The sequence below is a fragment of the Eublepharis macularius genome, chromosome 2 (assembly GCF_028583425.1).
Source record: "Eublepharis macularius isolate TG4126 chromosome 2, MPM_Emac_v1.0, whole genome shotgun sequence".
Taxonomy (NCBI): domain Eukaryota; kingdom Metazoa; phylum Chordata; class Lepidosauria; order Squamata; family Eublepharidae; genus Eublepharis; species Eublepharis macularius.
The window spans coordinates 147426097-147451912 of NC_072791.1; the positions used below are offsets into that span (position 1 = coordinate 147426097).

The 25816-nt window shown below is 42.6% G+C and overlaps 1 protein-coding gene across 1 annotated transcript; it reads right to left on the bottom strand.

The window, feature by feature from the left end:
• Positions 1 to 1415: 1415 nt before the first annotated feature.
• LOC129323723 (membrane-spanning 4-domains subfamily A member 12-like) lies at positions 1416 to 23314 on the bottom strand. The gene is made up of 6 exons (XM_054970352.1): positions 23225 to 23314; positions 17405 to 17524; positions 8456 to 8512; positions 3449 to 3580; positions 1858 to 1968; positions 1416 to 1538 (listed from the first exon to the last, which is right to left on the bottom strand). Exons 1-6 carry the CDS (start codon positions 23312 to 23314, stop codon positions 1416 to 1418), a joined length of 633 nt encoding a protein of 210 aa, XP_054826327.1.
• Positions 23315 to 25816: the final 2502 nt, after the last annotated feature.

Genomic DNA, 25816 nt, shown 5'->3' on the forward strand with positions numbered 1-25816 from the left:
TAGTCTGCCACAAAGTACTCCTTCGTAAACCCCATTGGAATGAATAGGAGCAGCATAAAAGCATTACTTTTGCAGCTCTCATTCATTTTAATGGTACATGCACAGGAGAATTTTCCAGAAGACATTGTCTAAAGGCTACAATTCTGCACTTCATTAGGCACACTGAGATTGCATTTAGTTCAGTAGGACTACATGCACATAAAACTAATTACGGGACTGCAAACTCAATGTCTTCCTACTTGTCGGAGAATCTTTTTTGCTTAGAAAGCTACTTCCTAGTACTAAACCAATAGGGATTGCCCCTCCTAGCTGTGAATGTTGGAGCAGAGATCAGTGCCAGTGGGACCTGGTTCTGGGTCTGCATCTCTGGCTCATAACTGACCTTGAATGGTCAAATTCTAGAGGTCCATAATGGAAGCCAGTTAATATAAAAACTTGCTCAAAGTTTTCCAGTATTCACCAAAAAATGCACCCCTAGTGAAAGGGAGTGATACATAACTGCTATGTTAGCACACTCATAGCTGCCAGCTATACTATCACAAAGAGGTTGTGGTTTGATCCCTTTGGGGACTAATCCTGCAGAAATTTCTCTGGGACAGAGTTGCCGCCTTCAGCCTCTGTTTTCAGAGTAACAAGGTGGGGTATGTATTTTTAAATAAATAAATTGCATGTATGTACAATGAGTAGAAATACATGTAGTAGGCAATGCCCCAAAGATCCAGCATTGCTGATAAGCTTTTAAAACCAAACAGCTTTGATTTGCTTTTCAAATTACTTCCAAGGTGCAGCTTTTCACACTGAACCCACAGTCCCATATGGAAGCACAAGAGGGACAATAGCAGAAATTGTGGTGATGTTGTCCCATTCACCAGTTGCTCAGAATGAGCTCAATACAGACTTCAATAAGGAGCCTTGTCAACCAGCTCTAATACTGGGCACCAAACCCAATCAAATCAACATCACAAACTTGTGCTATAAAGCTGGGTCATCATCAGAGCCAGGCAGAGGCAGAAAAGACCCATTCGTGACTTACCCATGCTTCTATGTGCTTTTGTTCCATGTTTTCCTCTGGATCCCCAGCAGTCCTGTGACCACCCCATCTAGACAGTCCTCACGCACATTTTTGACAAGTTAATGTTCCATTTGCCAGACTTGTGGCAAGTTCCATACTCAACCTACACAAAGAGGAGTCTGTGTGATACCTCCTAGTCCAAGGCAGGACATATCAATCCACATGTTTCTTGGTCTCAGCGTAAGACTGAGTCTGTACTGGAGAAAGACAAGAGATAACCCCTTTGGCCTCACTGGCCTGGCAGCTAGGAGGTACTTGAAGAAAATCTGTCATGCAGGAAAAGGGCCAGCTTTTTGCCTCAAAAGACGTATAATTTCTTCAAACATGTTCCTCCTTGAGTCTTCTATACAGTCTCTACTTTTAGATCATAACTTACATCATTGGTATTTGGTGGATAATTTGCAGATGACTCTATGGAAGGGATCTCAGCATCTGTCCTGATAGTGTTTGGTTCAATCAATATGGCCTGGAAAACAGAAGCAGAAAGTCTCATTTGTATTCCCATCATCTTCCACATCCCTAACTCTGGAATTATCATACTGCTTATCCCTATCCCAACCAAAGCCATCTTCTTAATTGCCTGAAATAACTGACCCCCTCAATTGCATGGTGTGTACTAAATCCCAGTAGAGCCTTGGCATCTTCTTCCTTGCAAATTATTACATATACACGTATCATGCACTTAAAGCAGAATACATCAAAAGCAAGCACTGTTGTTGAATTCCCAGACTGGGTGGATACAATTAGAAAGATGTGGTTATCATCCTGGTGAGTATCATAGTCACCTCGTTGGAGTCAGAGCGAGTTGCCCGGCACCAAAAATAGGCAGTGGCAGATGCGATGCAAAATTCCAGAATCGTGAATGTCAGCAACACAATGGCAATCCTGTTGCCCGTCTATTCCACAAAGAAAACATAAGAATATTACAAGCCATTCAACAAATTGAAAGAGATCTCTACTTAGATTTACACATATTTTTCTTTTATGAGTGAATATACCAGAAAGATCTTTCATGCAGTAAATCACATGTCAAAGAGAGGTTTCCTTTTTATAATGGCAGAATTCGGCCCTGGTGGACATTGACTTTGTGTGGGTGTCGAGCTGCTAAGAGCAGATGATACTCTAATTCAGAATGTTCTTCTAGTCTAGATTATTTTACTTGAGCAAACAGAGTTTTTAATGTGCAAGCTCTCTGAGATTGTGTTTGTGGCTGAAAGTATGAGTAAGAAGATGGGGCAGTGGAAGAGGCTGTGTGTTGTTCCCAGCACTATCAGTCCCCAGAATCAGGAGGAACCTTTCAAAGTTTTTAATGGTGTTAAATCAGTCAACTTGAGATGGGAAAGATGAAGAGATGGGGAGTAACACCAGCCCTTAAGGGCATCTTCCTCCACAGAATAGTTTTAAGTGGGTAGCTGTGTTGGCCTGCAGTAGAACAGCAGGGTTTGAGTTCAGTGGCATTTTAGAGACCAATAAGATTTCCAGGGCATAAACTTTCAAGAATCAGAGCTCCAAAGTGTCTGAAGAAGGGAGCTCTGACTCTCAAAAGCTTACAATGTCATGTCATATAGCAGCGAGAGTAGTCACTAGTCCTTTAGCTAGCCTGCTCGGAAAGGAGGGTTCCTCCTGCCCTGGCCACATGTGGGTCTCACTGAGGTCTGGCCTTGCCTCAGCCCTGGCCACCCACCCTGGTGGCATGCCTGTCTGTGGCAGCAGAGCAAGGCATTGCAGCTTGAGCCCCTGCATCATCCACCACCTCTTCTGGAAGTGCTGAGTGAGGCCAAGGAGGATTCACACTTCCACAGGAGACCCTGTATGGACTCTGAACTTCTGCATCTGCCATACTGGAATATGGAGGGCTTTTGAAGAGTTTATCTGTTTTTATTTTTACATCATTCATTTTGAACATTCAGTAAGTAAAACATTCATTCTAGACTTCCCACTTTTCTTCTGTAATAAGTGGGGGGAGGCACAAAGTTCACTTAGGGTGCAAAAAACCCTTGGACTAGCCTTACAGCCTGACTGATTGATTGTTGATAGTACTGATTCCTTTTTTACTGACTCTTCTTTTATCCCATTTTGAGGTACACTTCTATATTATTTTGTAACTTTTACATATGATTACAATCAGAGGAGAAAGGCAGCAGAGAAAAGTTGCCAGCAATAAGCACCTGGATCTGCATCTCTGATAACCCTCCCTCCTAGTTTGCCATCTGGATACATCCTAAGCAACCTGCTAATGCTATAAGTATTTGTTCTCCACTTTTTTCAAATAAAAAGAGAGACATAAAAATGTACAAATCCCCCTAAGTCTTTTGCTAGTTCCCAAAAGGTTATTATTTCTGGGGGCAAGGCTGTTATTAAGGTGTAGAAACCTACCATGACCAAGGAATAGTGATGATTATCTTCAGAATGAAATTGCCCATTTATGCTCAGATCTACTATAAAAGTCAGTATTCCAAGTAATGCAAAGATGGCACTAATGATATTCATGGCTTGGGAGCCCTTCACCTGAAAAACACAAATACTGAATGCAAGTTACTGCTGGAAGGAGGACAGTGTGAAATAGTGTGCTAGTGGTTGTGCAACTTGGAAGGCCTACTCAATCTCTTCTTCACCATCTGAGGTCTTTTGGAATCTCTCTGTGCTTCAAACCCTATGTCAATTGTTAATCATGGCACCGCACTGCACACAAATAACAAGACTGTCAGAGACAGAAACTGATTAGTTCAAGCTTGCCAGGTCTCCCACTGTAGCCGCCTCCTGTTGCAAACCACTGATTTCCACCATTGCTTAGTAGGCCACTGGGATTAAAAATAATGAATTAAAAAGTAACTAAATAATTTTTAAAATGCCATTGCAGCAATGATATGATGTCATTAACGGACCCAACCCGGAAGTGATGTCATATCCCTCTAGGATTCAGCAGAAACCACACAGTTTCTGTTGAACCCTAGAAAAGCCAGGATTTAGCCTGGAAACGACACCACACTGGCTGCAACAGCTTCCACTCCCCGCCCCCCATTATCCCCACCTCCCTGTCTCCAGCCAGTTACCTACTATTAGTGTGCAACACTAGTTTGGTTTCTGGACACAGAAGAATATATATATATGACTCATCAACACCCAGCCCAAACCCCTGGACCTAGAAACATGAAATTTGGGGAGAACATTCCTTTCATGATGTAAACACCCACTAAGAAGGGATTTTAAGAAATTCGCCCCCTAAGGGGGTAAACAGGGGTAAAATGTTTTTCCCAAAGGGATATAGCTTCCCTGTGTGGCTGGCAGGCTGCTGCCTGCTTGCGCCCCTACCCAGGGCCAGCTTGGCCACTCTTCCCTGATTGGGCCAGTCTTTCAAGGTCAAACTGAGAGCCAGGTTGGTGTAGTGGTTAAGAGCGTGAGACTCTAATCTGGAGAGCCAGGTTTGATTCCCCACTCCTCCACTTGAAGCCATCTGGGTGACCTTGGGCTAGTCACAGTTCTCTGGAGCTCTCTCAGCCCCACCCACCTCACAGGGTGTTTTGTTGTGGGGATAATAATGGCATATTGTCAAAGGCTTTCACGGCCGGAGAACGATGGTTGTTGTGGGTTTTCCGGGCTGTATTGCCGTGGTCTTGGCATTGTAGTTCCTGACGTTTCGCCAGCAGCTGTGGCTGGCATCTTCAGAGGTGTAGCACCAAAAAACAGAGATCTCTGAGAGATCTCTGAGAGATCTCTGAGAGAGATCTCTGAGAGAGATCTCTGTCTTTTGGTGCTACACCTCTGAAGATGCCAGCCACAGCTGCTGGCGAAACGTCAGGAACTACAATGCCAAGACCACGGCAATACAGCCCGGAAAACCCACAACAACCAATAATGGCATACTTTGTAAGCCACTCTGAGTGGGCATTAAGTTGTCCTAAAGGGCAGTATATAAATCAAATGTTATTATTATAATATTATTATTTGCATATGCGGGCTGATTGGGGCTCACAACATTCCACACCTCATCCCCTCAACACGCTTTGCTTTATTCAAACACCTTTCTGAAGCTCGGGTACTATGGTACAAAATCAACTGGAAAAACCCCACAAACCAAAAAATGTTACATACCCATAACTGGATTTAAAGTATGAAATACCGTAGCGAAGCACAGGAATCAAGCTAGTAATCAATATAGGAACTGAAGGTGTTATGATAGAGACTATGATTTGGATCTCATGAAGAATCTCCACTGATGGAAGGGATTTGTGTCAGTTGAATGGAGCGTACTCCTTCCCCTCCCACTGCAGCTGTAAATCCCCCCATGCTACTCTTGTGGGACAGGGGACACCTAGGACAGGGGAGAATTGAAGATCTGCTATGGGAGGGGAGAACTGGCAAAAGTGCCCCCCAGCAGAAATCTTTGCTCCAGAGGATCCATTGTCGTACCATTTCATGTTCTGTACATTCTCATTTCTTTTGGTCCATTGACATCTCTGATCAAATTCTTTAAGTGGGTTTTGAAATACCCCCCAAAACCTTCATTATCTGTGTACAACAGCAGGGTGGGTGTGCATGCCATGTGCACCCACAACTCTCTGAAAAAGCTATTTTCTATATAGCCTTTGATGACCTAAGCCTACACTCCTCTCAGTGCAAAATCTCAGTGTTCCATGCAGTGGATTAATCTGTTTCCCCAGAGGTACAATACCTTATCCCAAAGACTTCCTTCATCATTTTTCTCGTAACAGTGGAGACTGAAAACACTCAGAAATCACACAAATGAAAGTCTTGCAGCCCAGTCCTATGTATGTTTACTGTGTGGTGTCAGTCTCATTGATTCAGTGGGAATGACTCTGTTATGTGTGCTGACCTAAATCTTGGTATTCCTAATAATAATTGGCAGGGATGGGCTAGAATGCACTTTGCAGCCTATGGCAGAAACAGGAAATGTCTTCCTTATTTCCATACAGAGGGAATTTTTAAACAGTAACTGGTTCAGAAGTCACTATAAAAGGAAATAAAGCAACAGTTGGCATCCACATATTGCTTTGCAGGGATTAAATCCTGAAGGGAGCAGTAAATTTAATTTGCAGTAAAGGAAGAGGAAGGGATATTACAATAGACAGACTGTGTGCTTTGGTATCCAATCAATATGAATAGATATGGCCTAAGAGAATTGGAGCCAGGGTGACAAAAGAGAACCTTAATGCTCCTCAACAACTGTGAATGTTTCCTCAGTGTGGGGATAATTGTTAGGAGATAGGAGTTAGTTTCTTATCAGAGCTTGGACAAGGTTACACCTCCCAAACAGGTAGGGGGAACATGTCTCTGTGTGTGATGAAAAAACAGTTGTTAGTGAGTAACAGAGAGGCAGAGAAGCAGACATGAGTTAAGTTAAGCACTTTGTGCATACAGGATTTTCTCTGTGGGATCCTAAAGTGCCTCTTTGCTTCCTCCTGACTTCTACATGTGTAAACAAAGCATTACAGGAACACCACAAGATTCTAGACCTTTCTCCTCCAAAGGGAACCAGCTAAGGATGTGCTTCCCCTGGAACTCAGTCAGGAGAGCAGGGAGCACAGAACAATATGTCCCATCCTCTCATTGCCCTCCGACAAATGGTCTGCACATAATTAAACTTCACGTAGCAGCCTACTGAACTCTGACTTCATATGGACAATGTGCCAGTTCACCGTTACACAAATGAGACTGAAGTAAACTTACTCTAGGATATAAGCTCCATTGCATAAGAAATAAACCCACCAGTGTGTTCCCTTAAAAAACCCTCTCCTGTTTCATAAATATTTGCCAGAGTATTCCTTGGATGCCTTGTCTGCTCAAGAGCAAGTGTGGTATAGTGGTTAGTTACACTAGGATCTGGGAGACAAGAGTTCAAATCCCCACTCTGCTATGACATTTGCTGGCTGTGCTTGGGCTGGTCAAATACTCTCAGCCTAAGCTACCTCTCATGGTTATTGTAACGCTAAAATGAAGAAGAAGCATCAATACCACCCTGAGTTCTTTGGAGGAAGGGCTGTGTAAAACACACCAGCTAAGAAAATCCTGTCAATCCTATTGCCCAATATATTAATCATTTAGTCATACTATTTAAGATGATTATATCCCCCTCCTTCTAGTAGGTGGTATCTGTACTCAGAAACCATTTGGAGTAATAGATTTCTCACATTTTGGAAGAGCCTAGCGATTTATGTGCAGAGTAAAGCAGAACTTAGTGTGAATGTAGACAAACAGCTGATCACAACTATTCCTGGAAGGCACCACTTCATATTTCAGGGATTAGACTGCATGTGTGCAGAAGCAGCACTATCTAGAAACAGTTATGTTACATGGGTTTCTCCTTTTGAAGACTTATCCTCATTGTTTGAGTATATAGAAATAGATGCACCTACAATAGCCAGTGCAGTGTAGTGGATAGATTGTTGTATTTGGACTGTAGAGAAGTGACTTCTAATCCCTAATTACAAATGATCTCATCGGATGACCTTTGGTCAATGACTATTTCTCAGCCTAACTTATATTACATGCTTTTGTGTGATGTATGTGTTGCCCTCTTCTGCAAAGGTATGAACTCCTCCTTGGAGTTAAGGTGGGACACAGATGTGTTAAATAAGTGTCCCTCTACATATAGGAACTGTTCAAATTGCCTTAGTAAACCGTTTTGGCTGCTGTTTGCTAATGGATCTTTTGTGTGATTTCAGATACAACTGTTTTGCCTGATGGTGCTTAACAGATTTTTTTAACCTTTTCATGCAAAGCTGTTTGTGTCCCAGACCCGTATGCAATGCAGGGTTGAGGCTTTTAAAAAACACATTTCCCCTGTTATTCAAGTGTTCTGTCCATTTATGATTCATTTCAGACTAGTGTTTGAAATGTCTGTTGTGCTTTTAATAGCACAGCCTTTTTTATTTTCATGCCCATTTCCAGTGTATTCTTTCCCATTTAAAAAAACCCTGATAATTATTGGTATATCAATATATTACAAAAGTTGAAACTATTTTTTATTTTTAAAAAAGCATGGCACCAGAAAAAGCTGTGAGATTTGAAAGGGAAATAGCACTTCACATATGGTTCATAAATGGGTATTAATGCTGTTTGAAACCACTGTCCACACATCACTTTACGTGATTCAGGGCAGCAACAGATTAAAAAATATATATTAAAACAAAAATGTGAAAGGATAGTATGAAACCCCAGTGGGATTCCATGAAATAAGATTACATACTTAATGAAAAACCAATCAGGCCCCAATTCTTGCTTTGAAAGGACACTCGTTGACACTAACTCTTCAGATGATTCTCTATGATCCATTAAACCCAGAAATCTTATCTGTTCAATCTGAGTGGGATGAACAGTTAAAGAACAATAGCAGAAAAGGGGGAAAATATCAAACTGACTCACTGCACATTCAGTAGGGCTCTTCTCAGCACCAATGGAGAGGCATCCAGAGACAATATACTGTTTGGGAGGAAGAAAGCAAGTGAGTGATTGACACTGTTATTTTCCTTCCCACCATCACAGGACCCACCTCAGACAGCTGTGGTAGAAATGAAGAAGAAGAAGACTGGTATCATCCTTATTGGTGATCTTCATTATTCAGACCCAAGATTAAGAGAAACAGAGAGAGGCCATACTTCTTTTATCCTTTACAGCAAGCTCACTATTTGAGCAGACTATCAGCCTTTCTATGGGTAAGTAATCTCTGTGTTCTAATATTTTATTTTATTTTTTAACTTCCCAATCTTCTCCTTCAATCTTCAGGGTTTCAAAATCAAAAGTAAGGCTGTCCTTCACTTTCCTTTGATGGGAAGTAGCTATGAGGCAGAAGCTAGAGATGCAGGATGTATGATAGTTGACACCTCTGTCCTGTCCTGGAGCCACATGAAATCCTGGCACATGATTGCTCAAGTCTGAGCCATGATATAGAACCTATGGCTTGAAGTCACAGAACAGTGCAGAGTGGTTGCTGATGTGATAATAGGGATGAGCCAAAACTGTTTTGTGAGTGTTGAACAAGTCTCCAATTTTCAGCAATATCTAACACATTGAGCACATGTTTGCAACATCTCAGTATTGTTCTTCTAAATACCATTTTCCTTCTTCTTTGTCTCACAGTCCTTGGCCTCATTGACTGTTAATGTCATTCAATCTGATTTGTTGTCATGACTCATATGATTTTAGTCAATACTAACAGAATCCTATCTCAAAATGTGATTCTTGACCGTTTGTAAATAGGAACATCTGCTGCTGCCACCACCAAATGGATTTTCAAAAGGTGTGGAGCAAATGAGACCAAGGTTAATGAGGGCAGAACTATGCCAATACTCAGTGAAATGATTTTCCACCCAATATTTTCTTTGGCTATGCTAATTTTGAGCTGAATTTTGAAAATAGAAAATATTTGCACACAAAGAAGGTGGCTGTGCAGACAGTACCTAAAAAACACATGGTTATTGTTAATGAAGCAGAGGAGAAGCATTTGTAATGCCAGTGTGCATTCTGCCCAGTGAAGGTTTCCTGTTCAAATCACAAACCATTTAAAGCAAGAGCCATTTTAAGCCTTGCATATGAAACTGTGACACAATACAAAAAATGCTAAACACATCTAGGGAAAAACAGGCTGGCAAGTGGGAATGTAAGGGTGAACAGGTTAGAGAATGGCAGATGGAGAAATGAGGATGCATCAATAGACAGCAACATGACAATGAGGAAAAGAAGTTGATGAAACTGCTCAAAAAAGACAGTCACAGGTTGACAGTAGGAGAGCACATAGACACTGCACAATTCCAGCCCACATATCCCTAAACAGCAGGTTCTATTTGCAGTTGTTCTAAACCTAGTTCAAAATGCCTCCAGTTTGAGGATGAGATGGTTGTTGTTGTCTGCATGGTTACTTACAGAAAACTGCAGGCACTTTTCTAAATCACAATCCATATTTAGAACCTTTTCTTTTTCAAATGTGAACACTTGCATAAGATTTTTCTGTAAGTGGTCTGGGCACAGTTGCATGCTGTCTTTTTGCTGGACATTGTCCCCCCACAAACCTCCACACAGTGGCACTTGTTCCTTTGTTTTTTCAGATCCTAAATTCATGCCATTGCACTCATACAGTTTTTTACTACAGACACCTTTGTAATGGCTTCAGGCTGTTATTTTTAGCAGAAGCTCAATCTAGCTTCATAAACTCAGAATGGAACTACCCCACAATCTCTCCTCAAAGTTTTCTTTCCCCCTTTTCATCACATGACATTAAATGTGGATAGGATGTACATGAATACAGTTTTGCAAATTTAGAAAACTAACAATGAATACCCTAAGCCCACATTTCCAGAAAGGGGAAAGATAGAAGAACAGGCAATTAATTAGTAAGGAAACAGTGAGGGACAAAAGTGGAACAGAAATGAAATGTGACAAGAGTCCTAGTATGGCACACCTTTAAAAAATTAAAAGAATTGAACACACGCACCCAATAATATAGGACCTAACTAGACATGATGGGGGCTGCCACTAACCTGAGTTTCTTTCATGCAACACCCCAGTAACATTCAGCAAAAGAAAAATATGACATGACATCATTCTGCTTAGCATTCCCACCACCATCACTCCACTTATTTGGCAGTGTTGCATGTTGGGGATAGGGAACATTGAGCAGATGACCACAATCACATATTTCTTTTTCTAGATGTTACCAGGGAAACACAGGAAGGGGATATGTGGGTGAGGAACAGCCACATTTCCTCCGTCATATTCACGCTCTTTTCAGACATTTTAAGAATGTACAGTGAACAACTGACAGGGAGGGTAAGGAGATGATTGCAGCAGTTAGAATCTGTGCATAGGTAGGATTGCTTGGGTGGCCCAGGCTAGCCAATTGCATCAGATCTCAGAAGCTAAGTAGGGTTAGTATTTGGATAGGAGACCACAAAGGAAAATCAGAGTTGCAACACAGAGACTGGCAATGGCAAACCGCCTCTAAACATCTCTTGCACTGAAAACCCTATGGGGCTGCTATGAGTCTGCTGCAACTTGAAAGCACTTTCTGCCAGCACCACCAGGGTTACAAGGTCCCTTCTGGCAACTGGTAGGAATTGGGCGGGGGGGCGTGAGTACTTACTCTTTCTGACTTTGTGCATGCACTAGTACATGCATGCTCCCACACCCTGTGTGATGATGTCACTTCTGGTTACACTGTGAAAATGCTATGTTTCGGACTGATTCTTAAGGAATCAGCTCTTGTGAGATGCCATTGCTTCCAGTGTAACCAGAAGCAATGTCATTGCACAGGGTGCAGGAGCACACACACGACCATTTGCCTGGGCTACCTGTCAATGGGGGTGATGTCCAGGTAGCCTGCCTCCTCCTGCAGATTACCAGCAATCACCAGGCAGAGAGACAAATCACCGAGAGTTTGCCCACCTCTGAAGGCAGTCGCACAAAGAAGAGGGCTTGTGAGGCAGATATTAACTGGCATGCTAGACAATATGGGAGGAGACTGTTCTTCAGCTGCCCTGGCCACAAGCCATTTAGGGCTTTAAATTTAGAAAACAGTATTTTAAATTGTGTCCTTTGACATGTGCTCTCATTGTGTGCACCTAAAATGCCTGAAGAGGATTGTGGTTAGGCATAAAGGTAGCAGAGGAATAAGTATGCATTGTCTACTGTATAATGAAGGCTGCAATCCTAAAAACACCTTCCTGGGTGTAAGTCCCATTAAATAAAGCGGGATTTACTTCCAAGCAGACTTGTTTAGGATTGTTCCTAAAGTGTCCAAACCTAAAGCTACATACAGCTGCATGAAAACAGCAACTTTCATTCTTAAAAAACATGTTTCTAGTCTTTATGGTTGTGGGCATGTTTCAAAACATTTGAGAATCCTCCTCTGGAAGATCAGGAGAAAAAGGTGTGAGGGAAAGGACTTTCACTGGTACAAGGATGGGACTGCCTTACTTTGCACAGTTTCACCCATATATCCTAGTTTCAATTCCCACAGTCCTATTACTTCCAGAGATCCCTGTCCTTTCTTCTTTCTTGCATTGCATCACTGCAAAGTAAAAATCCAAATTGTGTAAAATCCAACTCTGGCAACTGATAGGTTCGCTCAGAATTAGCTATATTCTGTGAGGTATCTAGTTCAAATGTCACCTCACAAATTCCTGGGGGAACCTTCAGAAAGTCATTTAGTCTTCATCTGCAATATGGAAACAACAACAATAATCCACAAAGCCTGGGTGACCTTAGGGCAGTCACTCTATTTCAGCCTAACCTACCCAAAAGAGGTTTTGTGAGGATAACATGGAGGCAAGAAGAATGACATGGGCTGCCAGGACTTATTGCGCCAGTCCAATTCTTTAAGAATAGGCCTGTTTGGAGCTGAAATCAGCCCTGCATGAAGTGTGGGAGCGCTCCCACAGCCAGCATGATGACGTTACTTTTGGAAGTGATGTCGTCATGGCCAGTCAGAAGAGTTCATACCACGTGTTTCCCAGGTTGCTTGCCAGTGGCAGGAGATCACTAGGTGGCTTGTGGCCTCCTGCTGATCACCAGCAATTGTCAGGAAGAGGGGGAAACTACCAGAAGTTTGTCCACCGCTAGCACGCCTCTGGGAAACTTACATGAGCTGGGATAAAAGTATACTAAATAAGTGCTCCATAATTGAATAGGATTTTCTGCCTAATAAGTATGCTCAGAATTACTAACACACTATTCAGTGTTGATGCTATTCCTTTTACTTCAGGCAGTGACAATTTGATGGAAAAATTGAACATACGACATAAGGTAAGCATGAGGTAATACTGTACAAGGATGGCTGTGCATTAATATCACAACCACTACAGAGAAGCCATATGACATACCAGCTTGAAGCCAGTACTGCAGTGGCAGAGCCAGATGGTAGCCCAACATGATCCCCCATCAGACTTCAGTTTGGTGTGCAGGTTGGCATTGGCATAGAGTACTCCTGTTTTCTTGCACCGCCTCTTTTCAATGCAAGGGAAGATGGCAGTAAGAACAAGTCCACCCCACTCTATTGTAATGGGTCATCACTATAAATTAATAGCTAAGTAAAGAGTGGCCGTCATCACATGGCCATAAATTTAGCGCCAAACTAGTGCCATCTCCCGCTGAATGCTCACCTTATTCCAGCTCTCTTGCAATTTCGCCATTCTCCCCAATTCAAGCTTTTTGACTCTTTATGTCGTCTTTATCCACTTCCATGTGAATGCCCTGGATCAACTATGAACGCTTCGCAACACCAAAACGCTCACTCTCCCCGATCATCTGTCTCACCTAACACTGATTCTTCTGCCCTATACTCCCACAAGCCCCAGCGCGACCCGCAATTAAGCCTCAAAGTAATTTTTTTTAAAAAAACGTCAGCCGTATAGCGCTATAGCGGGAAACCTCTGCTACCTATCACGGTTGGCTTTTGGGTTGGCCCAGAACAACACTGGTATAATAGAAGAGTGATATAGCGCAAATATGCGATTTTTTTAAGGGGCGGGATTTTTAGGGCCCCGTTTCTGGAGGCACTTTGACTGAACGTCGAATTGCGCTTTTCCCTTTTAATGTGACTCACTGGAAACACAAGCAGTCATCAAAAGATGGGAGAATCCATTCTAATAACGATAACAGAAGAAATGATTTCTAGTGCAAAACTGACGAAATAAGGGCCCGTGTGACGACGGCCAGTATCTCAAATTGTGTCTTCTGTTCCCACAACACACTGCTGCCTAGAAACCATACTCAGGCCTACAAAACCACCAACATGCCAGTCTTCCTGCCTCACAGCCAAATAAAACCACAAACTTCCCTTTAATGAGTCAATCACCCCAGCTTGCCATGGAAATCACAATGAAAATAGACCAGACCTATCATACAGCGCCAGCAGGTATTGACTGAGGGCCAAGCTACACATGACGAATGACACTTGAACAGCAAGTGTATTTTTCCCTGTTCACTTGCCCTCCACTAAATCCACTTGCCGTTCAAGTGTCATTTGTCATGTGTAGCTTGGCCCTGAGAGTAATTAGGCACAAAGGTGGTAATGTAAGTAGGATTGCCAGCCTCCAAGAGGTGACTGGAAATTTCCCAGAATTACAACAGATCCCCAGGACATAGAGATGAGATCTATTGAAGAAAATGGTTGCTTTGGAGGGTGGACTCGATGGTATTTTACCCTCCTGAGATCCCTCCCCAAACCCTGCCCTCTCCAGGCTCCACCCCCAAATCTCCATGAATCACCCAACCTGAAGCTGGCGACTCTACTGGTAAGCCTTGGGGAAACAGAAAAGGGGGAGAGTAGATCCTCAGGCCAGAAAGAGAAGACAGAGGAAGGTATGAATACATATTGCATTATGTTAGTACAATATAAATATAATGAATAAGCAAAGAACATTAAAACATCATGATAAGACCCTGAGGAATTAACTAATTTCACATTTCCTTCAGATGTGTGTGAGGGGGTTCAGCTGCTGCCCACAGTATGGAGTTGTTATAACAGAGTGTTCACACAGCGGTAAGCATTTCACTCACATCAGAAGATCTGAAATGAGATGATCATCCAGGAGTTTTAATGTTTAATGCTCATTTATAATATTGCATACTTATGTAAACATATGCAATACATGTTTATAGCTTCCTTGGTCCTTAGCCCTCTGCAGATGTTTCAGTGGCACTCCATTCACATGTTGCAGGAGCCTTCCAGCTACACATTTTGAGAGTACAATGCACGCGGTCCTGTAATAGGATCATGCATATCCAGTGTATCATGGGAACCTGTGAACTCCTGATAGTGCACCTTGGGGTCCCACCACCTGTGAACAGAATGCCACTGTAATATCTTCAGGTGATTCTTCTCTTTCAGGATTTGTACTAAACCAGTCCAAGACTGTTGCCGTATGCAAGGCTTATGCAAGACTTAAATTCACAGCATCTCTAACGGACAAACTAGACATTCACTTTTTAAAGAGTTGGGTCCACATTCTCTGTTGCCACACAGCACCTGTGGGGGGATGTTTTTTAAAAAATAAAACAGAGCCCTTTGGGGCTGAGAACCCCACTGTGGAAGGAGGAAGGACTCCCTCCCCCCAGGTAGTTTTCCTGAACTGAAACAGCACTGGTGGATTCCTGTTTTTCCTGTTTCACTCCCCCCAGTGCTGTTTCAGCACAAGAAAACAGCTCGAGGCAGGAACTATTCCTCCTGCCCAAGAAATGTTCAAAGCTTAAAGGACTTTGCTGTAGTTTTAAATTTATTTTTAAATAGCCATTCCCCGCACTTTAAAAAGTGACTGCCTAGATTGGCTTTAATCAATGCAGGAGAGAAGATGAAGGCAATAGAGTTGGAATGTGAATGAGTATTCTGGCTAATACTAGCTTCACATTTGCATTGCAAATGACTGACACTAAAGTCACTTTAATAGGGCAAACTTAACCAGAGTTACTCCAGTCTTAGGAGTTACTTCTTAGGATTATACTGTAAGTCTCCTTTGTTAAAATACCCCTGGAGTATGGAAAATGTTTTGTGCGGGGAGGGAGTTGTTTTCCACTGGATTTCTATTGTATATGTCATATGAGCACTACTATTTGTGTAGAGGAAGCTTTGTGGTAGAAGGACAGCAGGTTCAAGTCCTCTTTTCCCTTCATAACATCATCCTGTCATGACTTCTACAGTTTGCGTATGTGCCCGTGGCTTCAGAGCCAATTCACACATTTTTAATATGAAGTGTCCTTATTGAGTCAGATACCTGTGCTATTGCTATAGCACTGACAGGCTGCTGTGTTCCCAGGTCTCAGGTGAAGGTCTTTCACATCACTCACTACCCTTTTAACTGGAGATAGGATTCAACCTGGGACTTTCTGCACACAAAAAGATGCTCTACTACTTAGCCACACCCTGTCCAAAAAACTCATTTGTTTCACTTGCACAGTATGTACTGCATGCACATATTAAAACCAAGGAACATCTTCCGATAAGGAGTGTCAGGTCAATTTGGGTCTCAGATTTAAACCCCTGATTGATAAAAATATGCTTAGAAATGCAGATCACTTATCCTGCACCAGAAGGAATGGGGACAACCTGTTCCTATCTCTATTATTCCCTGGTTCCGCAGCTGCCCTGTCTGGTAGATCTGCTGCAGAGTTTTCCTTGGTTAGCAGATCCAGAAAAGATTTTAGGTCTTGGGGGCAACCCAAAACCACTCTCTGGAGTCTGCAATTTTTGAGTAAAGGAAAGAGAAGGGAGGGAAGAAAGGGGGTCTTTAACCTTTCCCCTGCCAGCTGTTTTTCTGTTCAAAATTTACCTCATCTGCTTTTCTCCTTATATGTTTTTATATCTATAATCTTTCAGGGATGAAAAGAAGCTGGAGTTGCAATGTTGAGTGAAAAAACTGCCAGTGATGATGAGTTAAATGCCCCTTTCCCCTTCCCAAAAGCATTTTGTGTTTTTAAAAAATCAGGGTTTCATTAAATGCATGTACATGTTGTGTAGTTTTGTCTCAGATGCTCCAGGCATAGCCTACACTTAATACATTTTAATAAGCCTGAGTCCCAAGGCTGTTGCAATAAAGGGAGAAGCTCAGCACAGCTCCCTGGGTAATGAGGGTTTGTGTAGAAAGGGAATTGTGTCTTTGGAACTTGGTAGGTAGTGTGTAAACACTCACACATCGTTCTGAAAAGTATCCAGTTACTCTAGCATGAAACTGATCTGAAAACCCTGATGTTGCTTTCTTAGGGGTAAATGATATATTCATTCCTCAGAATTCACTGGATCTCAGTACAAACTTTGTACAGTCATCTCTTGTAGGAGATCTTCTGATCAAAAACTCTGATCAAAATTACTTTTAAAGAAATCACTTTAAAAAATCAGAAATGAACATATATCAAAAACCAAAACATTTTCATTTTTAGTAGCAACCATATCAAGAGTATAATAAAATTAAATAATATGCCCAACAAAATTAATTATTTTAAATAAATGAAGTCCGTTCAATAATTTAGCATACTGAAGAACATATAGGACATTTTTAGGAAAAGCACTTGAGTTTCAAAATAGATTAAATGCATTTGAAAGATGAAAACATCATCTGTGCTGTTTTCAGAAACCAGGCAGAAAGCTGATGGTGTCTGACTGCAGAATTAACTAAAATTTCTATCAGATCACACTTATCCAGGAACTTGGATGAGTTGGTAGCTATTTCCTTCAACAGCTAGTGCCCATCCCATAGCATCCCCATCTGTTTCTCACTTGACATACCAACCAAGAAGTTCTTCACTGCTCCTCCCTGAAGTTAGGAGGACATCAGCTCTCCCCATCTACCCCCAGAGGATTGGTCCAGCCCCACATATGATACTCACGGATGCTCCTCCCAAGAAGGGGATCTCTCCAGACACAAAGAATGAGGTATATACACTGGTCAAGGTGCTGAGAATGATCCCAAAGCTAATATGTATGAAGCCAGTCATGATCTGGATGGTCTGTGGGAACAATCAGGGGAATAATGCTAGGCACTTGATGGGTTAAATTCACACACACACAGCTCTCTTTCTGTCGACACTAAGAGCTGACACCAGGAATCTACAACTTCTTATTTGTATAATTAGTATTGATTTTGTTCTATAACTTCCTTCCATGGAGAAAGTATTTCACAATTTTTTACTTCTTTTATTTTTTTTCATATTTCAGACAATGTTTATTCTCTAAGCAGTTCCCAGATGCTCATGGGAATAGTTAATATCTTCTGCTAGCAGATTGAAATCTGACATTTAAAAATCTGCTCCAATTAACACTTTTTATTGTTCCAATGTGATCAGACAAGACACCTAATAAAGTCTACCCCAAACTGGGCCAAATTGATCCAAAGACAACCAGTGAGTAGGGAAGAATGAGAAATCATTACTATAGCAAATTTTGTTTGCTGTTGGATGAACCTGATTATTTCCAAATTTCCCAGTAGGCAATGCACTGCTGACCACGTTATCTTCTAGTCCGCCTGGGAACAATGGGACATGATTGGAGGTTAGACCTGTACATCCTGTGACCTGCTAAGCTAAGTATCACCCACCAGCTGTGTATGGCAGCCCAGCAGAGACACTTATAAGGTCATCTTTTGCTACCTTCCTAGGAAAGCCCAAAACCAAAAAATATATGGCTGGTGCTCTGTATTCATCTGGATCACAAGCTGTACCAATCTGACATGGAATGATCTACTGCATTTTTCAAATAACCCACTCTCTGACCCTTTCTGCACACTGGCTGCACCTGGGATCACTGTGACCTGGTTTGTCATGATTTCATACGATAACATGTAAAATGACTCACTTTTAGATCCATGTTTCAACTTTAATTGGTATTGATTGTGCAAATGTCAAAAATGAAGCAGCCCTAACTATAAGTGAGTTACTGCTTGTGATCTGGGGTACAGAGGTGTCTTTCCTACCACTAACTACCTGAGATACTAGAACTGACAGTGCTCACAATTGAAACTGGAATCTTCTGGGTACCAAACACATGTTCCATCTTTGAACCACAGCCTTTCCCAGGTTAACTATCATATTACTACTTTCAGTTGGCGAAGAAGGGAATTAATAATACTGCTACTACCATACAATTGGAAAAAATTGTGCCAGTGTGGCATAGAGATGGGCACAAACTGAAATACGAACCAAAATTTATCACAAACCTGGCCGGTTCATGGTTCGTGAACCAGCTGTTCATCAGAGCCCATTTCTGATGAACTGAGACGAACTTTAGGCTGGTTCATTTGGTTCATTTTTGGTTCATCACTGCAGACATCCTGGCACCGATCAATAAGTTTCCTAGGTGACCTGAGATGAGCTTTCTGCAGTAGAGGTGTGCACCCAGCTGCTTCTCAGCTGATGGGTGGGAGATCCCCCATGAGCTGAAAAAGTGCTGGTGTTTGAAAGGAGCAACAGCTTGCATGCAAGAAAAGTGTTGCTGCTTTCAAATGCTGCCTGGAACTTTAAAGCATTTCAGTATCTGTTCTGCTTCCCATGTTTACAGAAGATTGCTTATTCCCTGCTGGCTTTAAAGGCCAGGAAAGGGCTAAATGGCTGGTTTTCCCTTCCTCCTTTGGAGTATGCACTCTCTCTCTCTCTTTTTTTCCCAAAGGCAAGAAAGTGTAGCAACGTTGTAACATTGTAGCATTGCAGCATTGTAACATTACTGCACTCTCCTCCTGGCTTTAAAAGCCAGGAAAGGATTAAATAGCTGCTTTTCCCTTCCTTCAAGGCATGTTTCAGGCTTTGCAAAGAGAAGAAAAACAGGTGTTTTGCACAGCCCTTTGGAAACAAAGTGGCAGGGAAGCAGCAGCAGCTTTTTTCAGCTGATGGGGATTCCCCTCCCATCAGCTGAAAAGCGGCTGGCATTTACAAGGGGGAAACCAGAAGCTCACACCCCTATTCTGCAGACCTTCTGCTGCCTTGGAAGTGACATTCTCACGAACCAGTTCAGGAACCAGGGCAAGTTCATGAAAGTTCATGGTTCATGAAACTGTACGAACCTCGAACCTCCCAGTTAGTTTCCCCCCAGTTCGTGCCCATGTCTAGTGTGGCAACATAAATAAACCACTTGCATTTTGTTAAGTGGATAGAGGTTGATCTCATAGGTGAAAAAGAAAGATTCTTGAAGACCAAGCCTTCCCCTTTCCTGCCCCCCATGGGCAACACTTAAAAGATCAAGGCCAGGCATCACAGAAATGGATAAAGTGGAATAGGAGAGTAGAAATCATCCAAAGGCAATTGATAAAGCAATGTAAACCCTGTACAGGACGGGGTAGGAATGTGTGAAGAAAGTATTGGTGCAGCATTTCTCCTAATGATCTTTTTGGAAACCAATAAGAAACTAAACAAAATGAAAGTGTGTGGGGGTGACAAGTCTGGGGCCCTATGTATTGCCAGATCACTTGTTCAAAGTTAAGAAACACTCTTAAGTGATATGGATGGATCCAGTTAAACAGGTAGTTAGCTACAAAAGTTCATAGCTTTCACAATAAACTAGCCAAGGTTGAGTCTTCATTGGTAGCAATCGATGCATTTATTTATCTATTTATTTATGGAATGTATATATACCTCTCCAGACACCTGTATTTGTTACATTTATATCTCATCATAGGGCAGCTGACATGGAATCCCCAAGAGAGCTCCAGTCTGGGCACTAGCTAGACTTCCAAGTGGCCTTTAATCCTACCTTGGGATGCATTTTAAATAAGGCTGTGTTTCTTGGAATGTTGTTTTTTTAAAACCCAAGCACAATTCACCACCTGCATCCATATACAGTTAGAATGACTTTGGGGGCATTGGGCTTCCTCCTGCATAGTTTGTGGATGTTGCTTTAAAGATGGTGGGTAGCCATATTGGTCTGCAGTAGATTTTATTTGAGTCTAGTGGCACCTTAGAGACCAACAAGATTTTCTGGGTGTAAGCTTTTGAGAGTCTCAGATCCCTTCACAGACATGTCTGAAGAAGGGAGCTTGAACTCTTAAAAGTTTACAACCTGAAAATCCTTTTGGTCTCTGAGGTGCCATTGGACTCAAATGTTGCTTTAAAGGTAACCTAATATTTGCTGCCTCCTTTAAAAAAACTATGTGAGTCTTGTGGTTCCATCATTTTAATAGGCATTTTCCTGCATTTATGCTTCCATGCAACTGTAGATCAGGTTGAATCCAACTAGCTTTATTGCTGCTATAAAAAGGTAAGAGGTGATCCCCTTTGACTTCCCAAAAAGGCCATGCTGGGGATTGCAGTACTTACATGGACAAAAAGCAGGGGGAACAAAAACTGTCATAAAGATCGGAACTAGGTGAGACAAAGTTTTTAAAAACTGGCTGGATCCAACCAATTGTGAAAGAAAGAAAACCAGGATTCACCACATGAATAGCTTTGGGACAGCTTCTGAAGGCAAGAAGGACAGAAATGCAATCCTTTTCAGCCAGGTATAATTTAGGACAACATAACAATGTAGTGTTGACACTGATTCTACTGACACCAGGTGGAGAGTAGAACTGCTTTTCTAACTTATCTTGATCTCTTGCCAGCCCAGTAGCTCACACTAATCTCCTCCCTGTCCATCCTCCAGATGGGGTCAGGAAAGACCATAGACCCTGAATGAATGAAATCAGTGTGGCTGATCTAGAAATTGCCGGCATCTCGGCATACCTATTTTTAGCAGATGCAAAAAAAAAAAAAGCCTTGGTAAGGGAGCTATCCATGCTTCTAATGTAGCTTACAAGACTGAATCAGAAACATGGGGTTCCTCTGAAGGCACAGCTCTGCCTTTCTCTGCACCTGTGTAGGACTGGTGCATATTAGTGTGAAGACTCCACAGGTTCTGCAAAAAGTCAATTTGTCACTGCCCCATGTTTAAGCTTTAACCTTAAAGGCACCAAAGTTTGTTTTATCTTCTTTCTGCTGTAGAATAAGAAAACAGACAAAGTTGTGCAGTGCACGATATCAGGCCAGTATATTCAGTAATGTAGTGGGAGAGTCAAGCTTTCTTTTCCCTCACCACATTGATTTCTGGCTTTTTTTTTGTCCAAGACTCTGTCAAGAGTCAGGGTTTGAGACAGAGGAAATTTAGGGTTTATACATTTTCTGGATTGCCTTTTTAACTCAGGTTCACAAAAAGTAAGCATACATAATAAAATAAAAAAGCGCCATAACAATTCATCAATAAAACAAACAGCAGTGAATAATGAGCAAGAAGCCAGCTGAAACGCTGAATTAGTAACAGCCACAATTTAAAGTAAGTTTTAAAAGGCAGCAAAAGATTCCAGTAAAGCAGTAAACCTCTAAAGATCACTAAATGTCTGGGGAAACAGACTTGACACCTAAGAAAAGTAAGTGCCAGGTGAATTGCTGCAGGCAAGGAGTTTCATCAGGGAGGCACCACCACAGAAATAGCCTTGGCTATCATTTGTTAGTAGAGGATATTACAGCTGTTTCTCCATATGACCACAGTCACTGCGAAAGTCATGCGAGAGTGTTCCAACTGCCCTTAACGTGTAGAAGTTAAGATAGAGAAATTCTCCCTGTGTCTGGGATCAGAGACAAGCCTTAATTTGAACCAGAACTTAACAGCGTTCTCCAAGTTATCCAATTTAAAAGCTAGGCTCAAATGCTGGCTTCAGCAAATGAAATAATAATGGTCCTGGCATAGGCAGAGCGACACAACATAATCACAACTAAATCACAGCCAGCACATGTGCACACTCATCTGGGATTATTGGTGAGGGCTTCTAGGTCAAATTTCTAAACAGTCTTCAGGCCAAGCTTTTCTGAAAAAACATGAACAGCCCTGCTGGATCACAACAACTATGCATCTAATCCAGCATTCTACTTCCAACTTTGGCCAGCCAGAGGTTTTTGGTACTCCCTCAAGCAGGGCATAAAGGGGACATCTTTCCCTTGTTATTTCTGCCAAAAAAATTATTCAGTGGAATATTCTTCCTTAATAAGGAGGTCCCACTTACTGTTTAAGGCCTTTGGGATGCCAGTTTTTGTGTGTAAAAACTACTCGTGGTCTCAATTTGTTCCTTAGGAAATGCTGCTTTCCTACATGCATTCCATGTAAAGGTGATAACACTCATCCTTTCTCTGTTCTAAATTTAAACTGAAATCTGTGTCCCGCCTACACAGATTCAGGCACTGGATATACCAGAGGTAGAAGGTAGTTGTCTCGTGCCATGCTCCTTGCTGGCTTCAGAATCACTGCTTCAGGGTACATTTAGCTTGCTTATATGTACACACAGTATATATATATATACACACACACACACACACACACACGGCTGGTCAGGATCATCCTGAGAATGAGCTGCCCTGAGAAAGGGATTTCAACCAAATGGCCCATAAATCCCCACTAATCCAAGACAGGAGGGGCTTAATAGATCTACAAATTAGTTCAGGAGACCATTACGATTATCTGACCTGAGTGCTTCTCCCTCTCTTCTCCCTCTCTCCTGCGCGCGCGCACACACACACATACAGACACACACACACATGCACAAAAGCTAGAATAATGCTGTCCCTGAAATTAAGAAGCAAGCTCAGATGCCATTGCAAGTGAAGCCTCCCCAGTCTCTTCCACCCCTCCCGTGCTCTTCCATACACCCACAGTGCTCCCTCCCCCAAATGTTCCCCCACCGTTCTGTCACTCACCCCCAGCACTCTGTTCTTCCCTTTAGGAATGGTTTCCACTGTGTACATCACTGCCCTTCTCCCCAGCCGGATGGTCCCCATTCCCTGCATGGGATTAGCTGGTGTGCTTGCTCCAAAGCCTACGGGTCCCTAGCAACTGAACACTCAGCTGCATCAGCCCCACAGGCTGAGCGGGGATGACAGCTTGTTTGACCTGGCTGCTCAGCTCCAGCACTCTTCAAAGGAAAGGAGAAAGAGGGGTCTTATTGGCTTCTGTCAGTGATGATGTCACACAGTCAGAGAGATGCTGCAGAAGATGCATAACAGAGAAAGCGTGTTCCAAGAGAAATTCAGACCCTGCTCTTTGATGAAGGTGCTGCTTCTGCTAGACGGAAGAAAGGCAGAGCTGGGGTGTGTGTATGAATGAGATGGTATGGTAAAATCCCAGGGAATAATATATTTAACAAGGTTGGAGGGAAACTGTAGGAATCCATATGCCAGGACAGGGCTCACCTTGCCATACAAGCCATAAAGATGAACATTTCATAGGTACATGAAAGAAGCCAGAAGAAATCCTCATGCTATGCAACCTGTATGGAAAATCTTCCTGTATCTTCTCCACTGTAATGCAAGTACGCCTTGAAATATAAGATTTAGGCTGCAATCCTAAATGCACTTTCCTGGGAGTAAAGTCCCATTGGAAAATGTAATACTTACCTCTGAGTAGACCCTCTTAGATTGCTCCTTGTTTATCCACTTGAAAGATGCATGTTAAATCCTGAGCTCACTTTGTTTTCCAGTGCTGCATGGCTCGGCTCTCTTTCTCAAATTGCATGCATAGATGTGCAGCACTCTTTACTTCTGGGACATTGGACGGCATCAGCTGGGGGTTCTGTGAGAATAATGACTGTAGAATCCTGTCTTTGAGCAGTGTTCTCTGGTAGTGTGCTGGGAGTATAAAGTAGTGATTGCTGGTCCCAGCTCCTTTCAGTTTGGAATAGTGCTAGTTAAATTGGAGTAGTCTGAAGAATATATTTGGGGCATCTTAAATTAATCTCAAACCCACTCCAATTTAAGGCCCTTTCATGCTCCCCATGACATCAACAGGGTCTAGAGGTCTCCTGTCACTGACCCTACCCAAGCCTTCACTGCATCTTCCCTTTGTCAAATACAGGGTCAGAAGGGAGGGCTCACAGCACTGTTAAGGCATCAGGCTTGGATGCTGCTGCCTGCCACAAGCATTGTAGCAGTATTCAGGCATGTGTAGGTGGTGCCTGGAGATCTCCCAGAATTACAACTGATCTCCAGATGACAGGGATCAGTTCCCCAGGAGAAAATGGTTGCTTTGGAAGATGGGCTCTACAGCATTATTTATCTTCAAGCATTATTTATATTCAAGTACAGTTGGGAGCTGGTAAGTATGGGAATAGAACTTACCAAAGGCACCCAACACCAAGCAGTAATGCTTGCTGCTTTTCCAACCTCTCTAGGATTCCACCTGCTGACAATGGGGCCACTTCTAACATACACACACACCCCGCTACACTGATACTGTGCAATACCAGGGCTGTTTCCACACGGCTTACGTTATTCTGCAAAATAGCGAAATGTCGTGTGAAATCTTGCGAGAAGACACTGTTATCGCGTCTTCTCGCATGATAACAGTGTCTTCTCGCACAATAACAGCGTCTTCTCACAAGATTTCACGTGAGATTTCACTATTTTGCAGAATCAGGTAAGCCATGTGGAAACGGCCCAGATCTAGTAGGAACAAGGTTGCATGCATTGCTGAGATGTTGCAGGATGAGAAAATTGATGTGGCTTGCCTAACAGAGACTTGGCTGCAGGAAACTGACAAGGTGTGTCTTTCCCAACTAACTCCCCCTGGCTATGCAATCCTACACCAACCTTGCTATGGAAGCCGGGGCAGAGGAGTTGCTATTATTCTTCGTGAGTCCTTCAGCTTCTGCATGGCCTGAACCATGGTCCGATCATCATCTGCTGAAGGCAAAAGTGAATATAGCCCCAACACCCCACAAAATAGGGGTCCAGTTAAAATGATCCATCAACATAGGCTCTCAGAGCCAAGCTACAAGTGACATTCTTCACGTGAAGAACACTTGATCGTTTTCGCAAGTTTTTCTGGGAACTGAAGTCCTAGTGTCCTTCCCCTCTCTGTTAGAATTGCTGCCTGAAGAGCCAGAGAAAGCCTGCGGCAACAGCAGCCTTTGCAAATCATTCCTCCAGTCACAAGCCTGCTCTCAACGATCTTTGGGGGCATGCAGCTGCAACTTTCTCCCTGGGCATCCTGCTCAGCTTCACCAACATGTCAGCTTTCTCCAGAGAAGCTCCCCAGGAGCAAGACGATTTGCAAAAGCTGCTGCTGCTGCTGGCTTTCTCTGGCTCTTCAGGCAGCGATTCTAACAGAGAGGAGAAGGAACAGAAGGAAAAGGGGCGGGGGAGAGGGACTTCAGTTCCCAGAAAAACTTGCGAAAATGATCAAGTGTCCTTCACGTGAAAAATGTCACTTGTAGCTTGGCTCTCAGACCCTTCCAGATTCCAAAATGCCTTGGGCGATTTTAGAATTCCAGACACATGCTCCACAGAAGCTGC